This window comes from Crotalus tigris, unplaced genomic scaffold (genome assembly GCF_016545835.1).
Source record: "Crotalus tigris isolate CLP2741 ecotype Arizona unplaced genomic scaffold, ASM1654583v1 scf7180000017873.753527, whole genome shotgun sequence".
Lineage (NCBI taxonomy): Eukaryota > Metazoa > Chordata > Lepidosauria > Squamata > Viperidae > Crotalus > Crotalus tigris.
This window is the reverse complement of record NW_024096692.1, coordinates 666,056-681,998: the sequence shown is the minus strand read 5'-3', so window position 1 is coordinate 681,998 and position 15,943 is coordinate 666,056. Positions and strand designations below refer to the sequence as shown.

The following is a 15,943-nucleotide window of genomic DNA, read 5'->3' as shown; positions in this document are numbered from 1 at the left end:
TCCTGGTCAGTTATATTGTATGAACCGATCTGAAAAGGAAGACTTCCCATGGACATTTTAGTAGTACTGTTACAGTGTTAGGAGACATCCTGCCCTTGGAACATCTATGAAAATGTTCTTTTTCTGGAAGCGTCCAAACAATTACCACCTATTGTCTCTTCTTATATGTAAGTGGAGAAGGTGTTTGTGCCCAGCTATGGCGATCATATGGACATTCAAAGTATCTAACTTTTAGTTTAAAAGAGATGAATGATGATGAATTCCTGGACCTTGATACAATTGGTGGCATACAGTGTTATTACTAGTGTTTCATTCTTGAAGGATGAAAGTTGCAGCTAGTTACCCCAACACAGCAACACAACAAAGCAATTAACTCACTTATCCATTTTGTGTTAATATTTATTGTTTGCATCATCTCAGTTATGTACAAATATCCCATTTGAAAATGTAAGTACATTTACATTTTCATGTGTTCCACATTAACTGAATAAAATTTGGTGGCAATATACACACATTTGCAGCTGTGTCCATTAAAAAAGAAAAATACATAATTAAAAAATGAAGATGCCTTACACTGCTTACAAATTAACCAAAAGGTAAACATTTCCCCAGTCATACATGTTCATAATCTAAGGAACAGAGAGCAGAAAATTCAAGTAAATTGTGACTGCAATCCTGTGTACACTTAGGTGAATATAAACCCTATTGAATGCAACAGGACTAATTTCTTAGGATTGCATTGAACATTATGGAAAAGAATTTTCCTTTTTTTTTACTTTGAGTAAGCACAATTTTTAAAAAGAAAATATTTCTTTTCTTTCCAAAACTTTCTTTTACAATGTTGTTTACATGATTTAAAATTAATCATTTTACAGCATTACGTTTGGGGAAAAATACTTAAAACATATGTAACAAAGTGAAGTTTTAAAAACTGAAAAATGTTGGAAGAACCAGCAAATGTAATCATACTTAAAAACTACCATTTATAAACTGAAGTTACAAACAGAACAGAATTAAGAACATGCACACTCAGTATTTCAAGGATGGATTAAAGATGTAGGATCACTGAAAATATTATTTTTACAAGTTAACAATTTACTGCTGTGGCCGATTTAAGCACTGGATTTGTAGAAACAGATTTTAAAAACAACTTCATCTCATAAAGATAAATATTTGCAATCACAGATTTAATACTACTTTTTGTTTGCTAGATTTAACACAATCCAGGCTACGTTTCTGACTTTCTCGCTGGCCCAATGATGATTTTTTTTTAAAAAAAAGTCTTTACATTAAATGAAAACTCTAAGTATTTCACACATCTTACCTTTCCGGGCTGCACTCCTTACTTGAGACTAAATTCAACTGAACACATTTGACTTGCTTCCAAATGACCATGTTAAGATTACACTGTGAATATAATCAAGTTTGGTGGTTCTATTTGGATAGTACCTTTGGGAGTTAATGTTAGTAAACTGGTTGAATTGTTTATATTTTCCAAACATCTGTTGCTCAAGGATGCTTAGAACATTCCTCCTTCATGTTGATAACTGCAGATTCACCTCATATAGAAGCACTTTTTAAAATAGCATAATCAGTATTAGAGTAGATAGATTCTGAACCTGTATCAAGATTGAAAATATTATGGCTAGGTTGTATAGAAGAATTCTCAGCATATTAGTGGACAGAACATGAATCAAGATTAAGACTGGGCTAAACCACTCCACACCCAGAATAGGTGTAGCAGAGTGAAGGCTTTGGAGGAGATATACAGTAGGTGCCTAATTCCCACAAATAGTGTTGGCCCCAGAGACCATAAGTAATGTCTATAGTCTTACCTCCATTACCAGTGATGTTTTCCCCAGATGCTGGACTGAAAAAAGGAATGTCAGAGAAGATTAGGAGTGTGATGCAAGTACATCCAAAATCCAAAACTTTCTGGAGACCAAAATATTCTGCTCCAGCCTAGATACAGTATAATTTATATACTTCTTTATGGAGAATGGAAAGCCTCCCATTCTCCAATAATTACACAAGTCTGAAGAATTTACTTTCACTGATGGATTATTTAAGAATACTAATTCATACTTTCTCTTATAGTTGAGTAAAGGAAGGCTGCACAAATGAAGAGCTTGTTCAAAGTACTCATCAGGCATACAAGTGTAAAACAGCCCTCCTTGAGGTGTCATTACGGCATGTGGGAATGACCTTGGGACTTACAAGATTCTGCTAATGTAAACTTACAATAAAGCATAATTAGGTCATTGGGTGTGCTCCCTCTGTGGACTGCCTTGCAAAACTGATATCAGGCTTGCAAGTCTGAAAACACTTTACTCTCTCCTTGCCTTTACAGTCCAAGAAACGAGAAAGGGTCCCTTCCGAGATGTTTGCCATGCCCACATTCCTTCTACAGGCTCAGATGCCTCTTATCCAATTGTTGCCTGGCTGTGGCTCCCCCCCCACCTCTCTCAAGATCATTCCCACCATTAGAGATGTTGAGGCTGTTGCATCCTATAAGGCTTAGAGCCGCTGCTCTGGAGACCGTCCCATATCATGTTATGTGCAGTATCACAATCAAAGCCTGTACATATATAGGCAGCCTTTCACTTATGGCCACAACTGGAACTGGATTATCAGTTGCTAAACAATGCAGTCATTAAGTAAACGACACCGGACCGGACCCAATTTTAAAACCATTTCCACCACAATTGTTAAGTGAATCACCAGTTATTAAGTGAATTTCACATGGTTATTAAATGAACCATGCAGTTATTAAGTGAATTCGGCTTTCTCAATTTTTTGGGAAGCTGGGTAGGAATGCTGTCAGGGTGAAAAGGTGGTCAAGTGACCACAAAACACTGCAACTATTGTAAAGGTGAGCTGGTTGATGAATGGCCAAATAGTGATCATATAACCACAGGGTTTATGTGTCTGTCTAAGTGAGAGGACAGGTCATAAGTCACTTTTTCAGAGGCCATTGTAATTTCAAACTGTTGTTAAATGAATAAGTATAAGTTGAGGGTGACTTATAAAAGAATAGGACTTTAATCACAAAATCACATCTATTATCTTGCTGATTTTGATATGCTACCACAGATAATTTCACAATCCAGGGGCCATTTTTCCATGTACTGTTTTTCTTTTTTTACAAAAACGTGTTTTTAAATAGCCTGCTGAGTCAGGAAGCCTGGCAAGGATCTGAATAGGGAGCAATAGGCAGTGCATTGCCTGATTTAATTAATCACTACATAATGCTCCAGGCATAAGATTTAGCTTATTGACATAGACCTGAGGTGTCAGAACTAATACTATTATGTGTAACAGGTCTGATAAAGTTGATGAGCTATATTGCTTATTTATCTGTTCAGAACTAGATATATATAGACATACACACAATCTTAAATGGACATTATTTTTTGGAAATGTTAAATGGTTCTGAATAGGAATAAAATTGGATTCATTTTTAATACAAACCTCAGAATGTAAGCAGATAAAAGAAATGAATCAGCTATTACCAGAATGATTATATAAAAAGTTGCACATTGGAGGAAAAGCTTGTACTATGATGGTTCAGTTCAAAAGAATGGTGAAAATATCACTTCTATGCCTTAAAATGACTAGAGAGGCATTTCAAGTGAGAAAGCTCCATGAGCACTTTACAGTTTCCATCTTAGATTAGGTACGTGACAATGATGAATCAGGATATATTTTTAAAAATAGTCTATATTAGCCATTGTCCTGAAATGTCCCACCCAAAAAAGAAAAAAGAAAGAAATCAAGCAAACTCAAGATTGTATCAGATTATCCAAAATAGTAAGAACAGGACTATCAATCCTTCAGCAATGAAATATTTTCAATTAGCAGGAGAAAAATAGGTAGTAAATTCATATTCCTTCCACTGAGCATATTGGGACACTGTTTAATTAAGTATTTTTCCCAAGATTACCGCACAACCACTTTTTTCTTTTTTTCTTTTTTATAAAGTTAGCAATATAAAAATCTAGTCATTTACAACCTTCAAAGAAATAAGAAATCAACTTGAAAATCTACTAACTGTAGAAGTCCGCCAGAGTCTGAAAGTAGACACTTACATTACTGCCAGCATTTTGACTAAAAAACAGCTGCTTTTACAAGACTGGTATATAAACAGTAGTTGTGTTAGCTGGTCTATCCAGTAACATTTTGGAAACTGATCTCTACTTTTATCAGGAATCAAAAATTTACTGACAACTGTCTGTCTGATCAGGATTTTCACCATCACCCTTATTGAAAAGAGACAGTTTCTATGGCAATACTCATTAATAAGTGCATATCATGCGGCACTAATATAGTGCAATATATATATATATATATATTGCCTTATCCGTAGCAAAAAAAGTTCCAGGCAACAGTTTGAGAGTTAGAGAAAGTAAAAAGTATTACACATAGATATTCAATGTTGAGACAACTTGTATAAAATTTTGAATCTGAAGATGCTTAACTCCTTGATAAATGTGTGTGGTAGTAGTGCTTCCGTACCTGGGACTGGTAAAAAAGACAAGAATTTTGCAAGTCTTTATCTCTTTGAAAGCTTAGTTCAGAAAACTGCCTCCTGTCATCCAAAAATGCTAAAACCTGTTCAATGGTTTGTTATTCTCAGTTAAAGTTTACAAGATGCTAAACACTAACTTGATTTTCAACCAGTATATCGTTTGAAAGATTTTTTTTACCTATGATGCAACTGAATATTATATACCTTGGATATAAAGCATTATAGACAATCTGGTATGATCTTCCCATGCTTACTGAGTAAAGTTAGATTAATGCAGCAGACTGTTCTGGTATCAACACTCCCAAATCTCAACATAATATGCAAGTGGTTTTATAGTTCGTATGATTCAAAGAGTGCCGCATAAAGATGCTCAGCTGATGTGCTTACAACTGAAAATGACCATTGGAATTTGCTGTACCAATTGGTGATGAAGAACAAAGATTTCATCCATGGCCATCCATCTTATCTTTTTTTTTCTTTTCCTTTTTCTTGTGTAACATCTGTTGGTAATGTCCACAATGTGCATGCGGTTTTTCAATACTACTGTTTCAAAAGTTTAAAGAATGGAAAACAACTATTTTACATGTCTGCATCTCCATCATAAGCCAGGGTTAAAGGTTTCAGACGGTTATTCTGTCTCCTCTGTGGCTTCTTTGGCTTTTTACTGCAATGAGCAAAAATAAACAGTCACCAATCTAAGAGATTAAGCTAACAGACAGAAAGGTTTTCTATTCATTTCATCCAGGATGAGAAGGCAACATGGATTTAAGCAATTCTCACTTTTAATAATGTTCTGATTTAAACTGGTTTGGGTCAGATATGTAAGCTGTTATCTACAAGATTTTGAAGGAAAGAAACAGCAAAAATCTGTAGATTACAAATGCATTTACATGTCAGACACAAATAAATAATTAGGTTACCACCCTGTAGCTCTGGACAGTCACCTGATCAATCTATTTAGAAAACCCACCATCCTGCCACCTAAGAAGAAAATTAGGATATTAAGGATATAAATTAGATAGGGAAGTAAAAAAAAATAGCAACCCATTTCCATTGTACTGGCAAGAAAGGTACTGTCTGGAAAAGGTACCAGGAGTTGAGTTGGACTCAAATGAGACTTTACCTCTATGTGATTGTAAGTGGGGGTAGCAGAAAGAGCTTTGGGGAGAGACAAGTGAATAATTGCATTCTTGTGTGTGATGGAACACAAGCTGGGGTTTGAGCCATAATGTTCCAATCTACATTTTTTCATTATTTTGTTATTAGTTTATTTCAGACATTTATGGAAGGTTCCATTCCAGCTATCTTCCTTGCTACATACTTTCCAAAAGTATGGATCAATTTGGAACCTAACTGATCTTTATTCTGTTTCACTGCTTGCCAATGAAGATTAAAAAAAAATCTGGGAAAATAACTGGAAAAGCAGTGAATGTGCCTTTGAAAAAGAGCTCAGTAGGATATGGAGTTTGTTGAAGGCTCCATAGTTGGAAGTCTGTGATCAACTCATTTGGAGTGCTTTCGTCAACAGCTTTATCAATCACATTTATTAACCCCTACTGAATTCAGATGATACTGATACCAATGAACTGTTGCATCTCCTGTGTTAACAGTTCCATAGCAATAACTGGCTTATCATTTCAAAATAACTTTCTATTTAGCCATGGTGGTGCAGTGGTTAGAATGTAGTATTGTAAGCTAACTCTGCCCACTGCCAGGAGTTTGATCCTGACCAGCTCAAGGTTGACTTAGCCTTCCATCCTTCTGAGGTTGGTAAAATGAGGATCCAGATTGTTGGAGAGTGCTGTAAAGTACTATGAAGCGGTATATGAATGCTATATATATTTAATTACAATACAGATGCTTAGTGATGTGTATATATATATATATATATATATATATATATATATATATATGTGTGTGTGTGTGTGTGTGTGTGTGTGTGTGTGTATATATACACACATAAACACACACATATATATGTGTGTGTGTTTATACATCTATATGTATGTATAGGTAGTTCTCCAGCATGATTGGATGGAGAACCCACGGATGGGTTGTCTTAATCTATCTGCTCCAATTAGACTAAGTCTGAAATTTAGTACCGCCCCCTCTGTGCCAACTGCACCCCAGTTTTAGACTTAGTCTCTTTGCCCCAAGACGCGTTTTGTCTTCGCTCCTGGAGCAGAAGACTGTTTAATTCTATTTAATTACTTAGCTCAGGCTATTATTATTATTTGTTACTTTATTATTGATTCAGAATCGATTATATCTAGAAGAAAGATCAATTATCCCAGTCTGAAACCTATTCAGGCTGACAGACTCACAATCCTCTCCCTCTGGGGGGGGGGAAACTTTTCCCTTCTTTGTTTTCCCTCAGTTAGGGACAGCAAGATCAAACCTTTGATTTAGGTCGTTTTCAGAGCCTCATCAAGCCTGGAGGGAGCCTTCCCAGGTCCCTCGGCCCCAGCAGAGAGCAGCAGGTGAGAATTTGGGCGCGGCCCAATTTTCGGAGCCGGGAGGGCCTGTCAGGCCTTGGACGACAGCTTTTCCAGCCGGCCTAATCACATGCCACCAGCTGCTTTAGGAGCCCAGGCGATTCACCTGAACGAGGGCTCGTTGCAGCTTAGACCCTAGGCCTCAAGGCCTTCTCCCAATTTTCGGAGTCGGGAGGGCCTGTCAGGCCTTGGACGACAGCTTTTCCAGCCGGCCTAATCACATGCCACCAGCTGCTTTAGGAGCCCAGGCGATTCACCTGAACGAGGGCTCGTTGCAGCTTAGACCCTAGGCCTCAAGTCCTTCTTCCAACGGCCGTTTTTTAGGGCGCGAAATTGGCGGCCGCCATTTTGAATTGCCTCCCAGCAGCCATTTTGGGTGTGGCTGAAGCCCCCCGTGGCCATTTTGTATGTGGTTGAGGCCCTTGGTGGCCATTTTGTGAGTGGCGGAAGTCACTGGCGGCCATTTTGTGTGGGGCTGAAGCCTCGGCGGCCATTTTGAGTGTGACTGAAGTCACTGGCGGCCATTTTGTGGGTGGCTGAAGTCACCGGCGGCCATTTTGTGTGGGGCTGAAGCCTCGGTGGCCATTTTGAGTGTGCCTGAAGTCATTGGTGGCCATTTTGTGTGTGGCTGAGGCCAGACTGCCTGGAACTTTCTTCTGAAGGCAGTATTACATCATCGGTGGCAGGATCGTCGAGAGAGCAGGTTCGACCGGGGAGGGCCGGATCGATCCCAAGTGATCGGGGTGCCCATTAACTCCCCGCCCATCCCCCTCTTGGGCTGAAGTATCTCTGTAGAATCCCTTGGTGAAGTACAGTGCCGAGGGGGGCGTTTTGCCAAGGTTGAGACCAGAGCAACTCATCATGGCAGAGAAAGGCAGCGAGCCGGCCAAGAGGAGTCGCCAATCAGAGGCAAGTGGTAAGAGCACCACCAAGCGAGCCCGGCCAAGCAGGGAGCCACAGAGGGAGGAAGGGTGCCAAAGACTGAGAGCGGCCTCCCCAGATCTGACAGACACGATGGGAAGGTCTATTTTGGAGCCCCTTTCTTCGTACAGTGCCTCAGCCCCAGGGGCCTGGTCTCCCCCCAGGGGAATTCCTGAGTCAGATTCAAACCTAACAGTGGCTTCAGGGAGGGGTATAACCGGTCAGGACACCTCAGGGCCCCAGGCCACATTCACTCCCACTGCAGCAGGACTTCGCCCTCCTGAGAACCAGGCCCTGAACCCAAACCTCCTCCAGTCCATGATAGCCCAGGCTGTGGCTCAATTTATGGCCTCCAACACCCCACAGACACCCCCCCAGGCCACGTATCATCCACAATCTCCAGATTTGATGGAGGATCCCTCATCGGATTTGGAATCTACAGGGGCTGAACAATCTGGCCTGATTTTGTTTGAGGACGAGGGCATCACTCCCTCTGACCCCACCCCTCCTGTCGGTCTCTTTGACCATTCATTCTTTAATTCCCTGCTACTCAGGGCCTGCACTAGTGCAAACCTCCCCCAAGAACAGGAGACCCCACCTCCAGGGGTCCCCACGCCATATACACCAAGCCCTCAGTCTCGCAGAACAATATTCCCTGCCCTCCCCTTTTTCTGAATATAGTTCAAGAACAATGGGAGAACTTAGGATCCTTCTTAAGCCCCGGTGCAGTAGAGAGAACATTATTCAATGTTGCCCGTTCCCTGGCCTCCCTATTGGAGATTCCTGAGATTGATGAGCCTTGAACTCATTGTCTCCCAATGTTAACATCCCTGGGGACATAAATGAAGCACTTAGAGCGGAGGATAAAAAGATTGACTCCGCATTGCGTAGTTCCCATCTGGCATCAGCCTGGGCAACAAGGGCGGCAACGTCCATGGCCTTCTTCGCTAGGGCTTCAGCCCTTGGGTTACGTGAGCTCCAGGACAGGATCCCTCCAGACCAGCTCAGAGCTCACCAAAATCTGGGTAAGTTAGTGGCTACATCCCAGTACCTAGCCGACGCTTCTCTGCACATGGCTAGATACACTGCCAGACCATCGCTGCAGACATCTCAGCACGAAGGTTCCTTTGGCCCAGGAATTGGCGAGCAGACACCAAGACCAAGTGGCGTCTGGCCTCTAAACCTTACACAGGTGGACATCTCTTTGGTAAGGCACTAGGACCATACTTAACTGAAGGTAAGGACAAACGTAAAACTCTGGTTAACTCATGTCACAGAGCAGTTACAGGAGGCTGCCTTTCGACCAGCTCCATCCTGGGACTGGGCCCAGGCATCCCTCTATTCCTTTCAGAGACAAGAACGACAGCAGGATCGTTCAGCATGCAGAAGCAGACCACAGATCCAGGCCAAGCGGCCCCTTCAAGACCGAGGGGCCGTTCCTCTGAACGAGGCAAGTGACCTCACAGTCTCACTTCCCATAGGAAGCCAGCTGGCCCCTTATTCCAGCACTTGGGCAGTCACCACTACAGATGCCGGCTGGTCCCTTATTCCAGCACTTGGACAGCCATCACTACAGATGCATGGGTGTTAGACACTGTCAACAAGGTTTGAGACTAGAATTTGTTCTCAACCACCTGACAATTCCGCTCTTGCCCTATCCCAACGAGCAGGTCCAGGGCTGACTTTATGTCAGATGCCATAGCTCATTTATTACAAATACGAGCAATTGAACCAGTACACAAGACCAAGAAGGACGAAGGTTTTACTCAAACCTCATCGTCATCCCTAAGACTTGGGGGGCTGGAGGGCAATCTTAGACTTGAAAGGTCTAAACCTTACTTGAGGTATAAGAAGTTTAAGATGCAACCACTTCAATCAATCCTGGCCAGCATCAGGCAAGGTGACTTTCTTACCTCAATAGACCTAATTGAGACATGTTTCCTAACCACCGCAAATTCCTCAGATTCAGCTATGCCCACTACCAGTACAGAGCCCTACCATTTGGCCTCTCATCGACACCGAAAGTATTTACAAGGTACTGGCAGTGCTCGCAGCCACCTTAGACAAATTCCAATCAGAATTCAATGCTATTTAGATGACATACTAATTCAGTCATCATCATTCCGAAACGCTCAGTCAGACCTCGCCCTAGCCATCAAGGTCTTTCAGGAGCACGGGTTTTCTGTTAATTTCCAGAAAAGTCATACAACAACCCGGCTCCTCCATTTGGGCGCTGTTATAGACACGGACAATTGTACGGTCTACCTATCTCAGGACCGAAGGAATTCTATTCAGACTCTGGTATGTCGGATCCTAAGGGCCAGAGTAATCACATTGGCCTCCGTATCACAGCTACTGGGGAAGACGGTATCCTGCGTGCAAATTGTGCCATGGGCATACCTCCATGCCAGAGAATTACATGGCTTCTCCTTCCATTTCAGAGACTTGAACTCCCTTCAATGGTGGGACTCCCCGGCGCTGTCACGGGGAGCAGTATTAGAACCAGACAGGATTACCATTACCACAGATGCAAGCCTGTTTGGGTGGGGGGCACACCTTCACACGCACTGGGCTCAAGGTCGGTGGTCCAAACAGGACCTAAGGAACAATATAAACTGGCTGGAACTCAGAGCCATACATATGGCCCTAAAGAGATTCACCGATATAGTACAGGGCCAACATGTCCTGATTTTAACCGACAACATTACAGCCAAGGCCCATGTCAACAGACAAGGGGGGACAAGGTCCAGGCCTCTCATGCAGGAGGCCAAATTGCTGGGGTCCTGGGCGGAACTGAATCTTCCCTCCATCAGGGTGGAGTACATATCCGGAGTGACCAACCAGCAGGCGGACTCACTGAGCAGAGCAACTGTGGATCATTCTGAATGGCAGCTGGATCCGAAGGTGTTCAGAGAGATCGTGGACAGGTTTGGTTCCCCAACCTTAGACCTTTTGCCTCCCCCACCAACTCACAACTTCCCAGATTCCTTTCTGGGTTCCCACCTCCATCAGCGGAGGGAACAGATGCACTCCGCAGTCCCTCCTCTGCCGTTTCTTCCTGCCACGATCAGGAAGATCCTTCGCGAACGAGCAGAGGTCCTCCTGGTTGCGCCGCATTGGCCGAGACGCTCTTGGTCGCCGACCTGATGGAGCTCTCCGTATCACCTCCATGGAGGATCCCAGCAAATCGCATCTCCCACATTCAGGGGGAACTACACCATCCAGACCCTCAATGACTCCAGTTAACCGTCTGACACTTGAGAGGCAGGCCTTAGGCTGAGACTCATATTCGTCAAGGGTCATAGCTATGATTCAGCAATCTAGGTGACCCTCGACGAATAGAATATACGATGCCACATGGAGAGACTCCTGTAATTGGTGTTCAGTTCGAAAAATTGACCTTTTGGCGGTTTCAATGCCAGTTATCTTGGAGTTCCTGAGGGATGGTCTAGACAAAGGGCTTTCCACAAGCACCATCCGCAGGCAGGTAGCATCACTTGCCACAGTTATTTCCTGTGGCAATGAATCCTTAACACATTACCCTATGATACGCTCCTTCCTAAAAGGAGCTAACAACGTCAGACCATCAACTGTACATAGATACCCCTCGTGGGATCTTCATCAGGTTTATAGGTTCTTGTTTCACACCCTTTGAACTATTGACACTGGTTTGTTTAAACAGTTATCGATGAAGGTGGCATTTCTTGTTGCTGTAACTTCAGCGAGAAGGATATCTGAACTGGCTACTCTTCAGTGAGGAAGGACCTGTGTACATTCCATAAGGACAGGGTAACCCTTAGGCTAGGCCCCTCCTTCGTGCCTAAGGTCAAGTCCTTGTATCCTAAATCTCAGGAAATAGTTTTGCCGGACTTCTGTCCTAACCCATCTAATGAGATAGAGGTTCAGTGGAACAAATCGGATGTGCGCAGGGCTTATATTGTTATATACAGAGAACCTCATCTTTCCACAGAACAGAGGCTCTGTTTGTGTACTATCACCCTTCATCACTAGGTCAGAAGGTTTCTTCAACCACAATACGCAGGTGGATTAGAGTTTGTATTTCTCTGGCATACCAGTCTCAGTCACTGCGAGATCCCAGGCATATCACGGCCCATTCCACCGGGGGGCAGCTACTACAGCTGCCTCGTCTACTCAGGCCTCCGTAGAGGGAATTTGTAGAGCAGCAACATGGGCATCGCCCTCTTCCTTTGTCTGTCACTACAAGAGGGATATATATGCATCTTCTACGGCTTCATTTGGCCGCAGGGTCCTAGAACACGCATTAACATTGGGTGGGAACCAGGCCCAATCTAATTCCCCACCCTAGGGACACAGGGCTTTGGTATGTCCCATCCGTGGGTTCTCCATCCAATCATGCTGGAGAAAGGGGCGTTGTCTTACCTGAACGCCTTTTCTCAGCATGATGATGGAGAATCCACTCCCTCCCATTAGGTCAGTTGGCCTGGTCCCCATTTGTTCAGACGCGTCGGACTAAAGTCTGGGTATCGCCTTAGCCTAAAACTGGGGTGCAGTTGGCACAGAGGGGGCGGTACTAAATTTCAGACTTAGTCTAATTGGAGCAGATAGATTAAGACAACCCATCCGTGGATTCTCCATCATCATGCTGAGAAAAGGCGTTCAGGTAAGACAACGCCCCTTTCAGTAAGCATCTGCACTGTAATTAAGCACAAATATAGGTGTTTAATTGGGTGGGGAAGAAAGCAAGTGAAAAACATATAAAACAGTACAGATCTTGGATTATGACCATTCATTCAGTGACTGTTCAAAGTTATGATGACACTGAATGAGGGGCACTTAGGACCGCTCTGGCAACCAGAGTGGTCATTACTTTGCTTACGAGAAAGTGATCATGATTTCCAACATTGCTTGCCAGTTTCCCAAACTGACAGGAAGTTGGAATTGCATGAGGTCTTCACTTAATGGTCCACATGATCTTTGTTTCATTACGGTGATTGGGACTGCTGGAATTGCTGTCGCTATGTGACATAGTATGACACTGTTTTATGACCATGTTATTTAGTGATGGAGTTCCTGGTCCCAATAGCTGTTGTTAATGCATATTGAGAAGTTGAAAGTTGGGTTGAATAGACAGAAGACAACAAAAGGATTCAATTCAGTATTAAGATGGAAGGAATAAATTGAAGCAAAATATAAGCCTATTCATATATTTACTGCATACTATTTTTGAGGAAAAACCCCAAGTATAATAAATAATAAAACTCACCAGGCAAGATAGACCATAGATATTACAAAGATGAGCAAAACAAATGCACCAGCAGCTACACCATAAACCCAGGTCTTCAGCTTCCCATCTAAAATAAACGTTGGTTAGTCATTAGTACATAAATTAGTGCCAATCAGATATTTTCAGAAAGGAGTAATCCAAGGTCTGTTCAAGTACAGTTAGTATTATCAACAAATGATGCATTTTTGATGTCACACAAAGTTTGCTTAGCTAGTAAGTGAAATTATATCTTTTCTTGCAGCACCTCAATAGAAAAGATGGTGAAGAATGAAGAACAAAATCTTTATTCAAGCACCAAATTGAGGAATGTGTTCGTATCAGACATAATATTTGTGAATGTGCCTGGAGTTCAGGTTTTTAAAAACTTTTAAGGTCTTTTAAATGGCTTGATTCTATTGCCTATTATCAATCAAATCAATGTAATTTCAAACAAAGTCATTACAAAGAGAATAGTTATGTTTCTGCTTTTTTTCAAGAATGCCAGTAAAAATATTGAACAAATGGATTTCCCCCCCCCCCAACCCGTGGGTCACTAGATTTATTTGATGATTGTGAATTTGTACATGCTTTATATAATGTTATTTAATTCTTTCCCCTCCTCCTTTCTTGGTCACAATATATTTATTTAGAGCTAAGGCAAGCACCAGAAATCAGCAGGACAAGAAGCCATGGATGGAAACTGATCAAGAGAAGAAGCAACCTGGAACTAAGGAGAAATTTCCTGACCATAAGAACAATCAATCAGTGGAACGACTTTCTTCCAGAAGTTGTGGGTGCTCCATCACTGGAGGTTTTTTGAGATTGGACAACTTTTGTCTGAAATGATTTTGGGTTTCCTGCTTGAATAGGGAGTTGGACTAGAAGACCTCCAAGGTCACTTCCAACTTTGTTGTTCTGTTCTGTGCAAGCTACATTCAGCAAAACTTATTCCTACGTAATTCCTATAGACAGGGTTACATGCTAGGCATATGAAAGAGCAACTATCTGTGCAAGAGAAAATTTTGTGATGATTAAACCTTGTCCAAGATAGTGCCATAAATATTTATTTTATGCAATGCTTTTGTGCAAAATCATTTTTGACATGCTGAAGGGAAGTATCTATAAACCAATAAGCTTTTGTAGTATTATAAGAGCTCAGAAAAGATGGAAAATCATGGGATCTCCTTTGTATGCTATTAACAATTGGAATGGCCTGAGGTATGGTTGAGAATCACTTATCTCTCCACCTTCTAAAAATATCATACAATACTATAAATGTCTGCAAAAAATTTACTCTATTCAATTTATGTGACCTAATATCACTAACTATCCATGCAAAATTTCACCTGGTGCAAAAGGTTGGAGGAACCAAGTTCTTCCTCGTCCTGGTGTGGTGATAGGTGTCTGTGTGGGGTTTATAGCTCGACTAGTTTTCACATCTTCTTTATGATCCACTGTGGGGATAACTACCACTGGAATGCGAGTGCACTGCTCAAGTGTGCCATTAGAAGACATTACTTCTGTATACCCTTGTTCACAAACACACATTCTGGTCTGCAGAGGAACAAATGTTTTACACATTGTAGCAAAGTCATATCACTTCAAAAGCCACAGAATATAGCACCACACAGATGAACAACCCATGACCCCAGAGTGACACATGATTGTGAACTTATTTTTAATGTTTCTGGAGTCTCTTCCCCATAAGACAACAATAAATACTGGACAAAAAGTCCATAGGGTAGTTCCCTTCCATTTTGAATCAAGAAACAAAAACTGCAATGTAAGCCATTTAGTAGGCTTATAGTTGTGTATGTGAGTGCAACTAAAAGGAATAAAATATTGAAAATCCTTCACCCAGTTCTTAAATATAATTATACCTGTTTTACCCATTGCAGCCTATAAATGTTGTGTGCCATTTTGAACATATTTTTGTGTATAAGATTTTTCTACTGGGGCAGTCAAGAATGCAGAACTTTGTGTTTTATTATAGTGTATGTCTAAGCCTGATTCTCATATAAGTAGTAGGCACCTTGGAAATATCCCAGTCAAGGATGAAGGAGACCTGCTGCTAGGAAGTAACAGCAAGGGCTGAGTAACTCAGCTGAACTAGGGGCAGCCAGAACTGGTCCAGGGCAGGTCAAAGGGTTATTCATTTTTCACCCAGCCTTTTGCTCTCAATTTCTATAACCCCCAAGATCTACGGATTGAAAATGACAGGTTGGCAAGACAAGATGGAACTCCTTTACATGCCAGATATGGCAAATATAATATCAAGATTGGCAAAACTTCCTTCTAGGGCAGATATACAAGGATGCAGGTAAAGCCCAAAAGCTCATATACTGTAATTCAGTCTCCAATAATTCAGCTTTGCTCTCTGCTTACAGCCTTTCCTAATTAAAATGGATTTTTCATTTTGACTAACAGCTCAACTTGAGTTTAGAGAGTCAGAGAGTCTTAAACAATGTATCTACCCATATTTCTTCAAGAATGGTGTGAGCAGTTTAACGCCATTTTATTTGCCTGCCTTCCTCTTGACAAAGAAGACTAAAGAGAATTTTCCTCATAGGTTATGCTCAGAACTCTCATTAAACAATATGAAGCATAAGAATGGAGCTCTGTAAAATAATGGCCAAGACGGTAAAATATTTTCACCAGTCTTTAAGCTGGTGCTTGCAACAGGATTTCCAATTAAACATTGTTGGCTTTCCTACTGTTCTAATATGATGCACGACCAATGATACTGTGGCCCTA

At 41.7% G+C, this 15,943-nt stretch overlaps 1 protein-coding gene across 11 annotated transcripts in view; it reads right to left on the bottom strand.

Annotated features, from left to right (window-relative positions):
* Positions 1–378: 378 nt before the first annotated feature.
* THSD7A (thrombospondin type 1 domain containing 7A) overlaps positions 379–15,943 on the bottom strand; it is a 327,958-nt gene continuing 312,393 nt past the window's right edge. For all 11 annotated transcript variants that reach the window (XM_039343800.1, XM_039343804.1, XM_039343803.1 and 8 more), the window contains 3 exons: positions 14,536–14,743; positions 13,190–13,277; positions 379–5,192 (listed from right to left, as the gene is read on the bottom strand). In XM_039343800.1, coding sequence (XP_039199734.1) covers positions 5,108–5,192; positions 13,190–13,277; positions 14,536–14,743 — 381 coding nt within the window. In that variant the 3' untranslated portion in view covers positions 379–5,107. The remainder of the gene's footprint in view (positions 5,193–13,189; positions 13,278–14,535; positions 14,744–15,943) is intronic.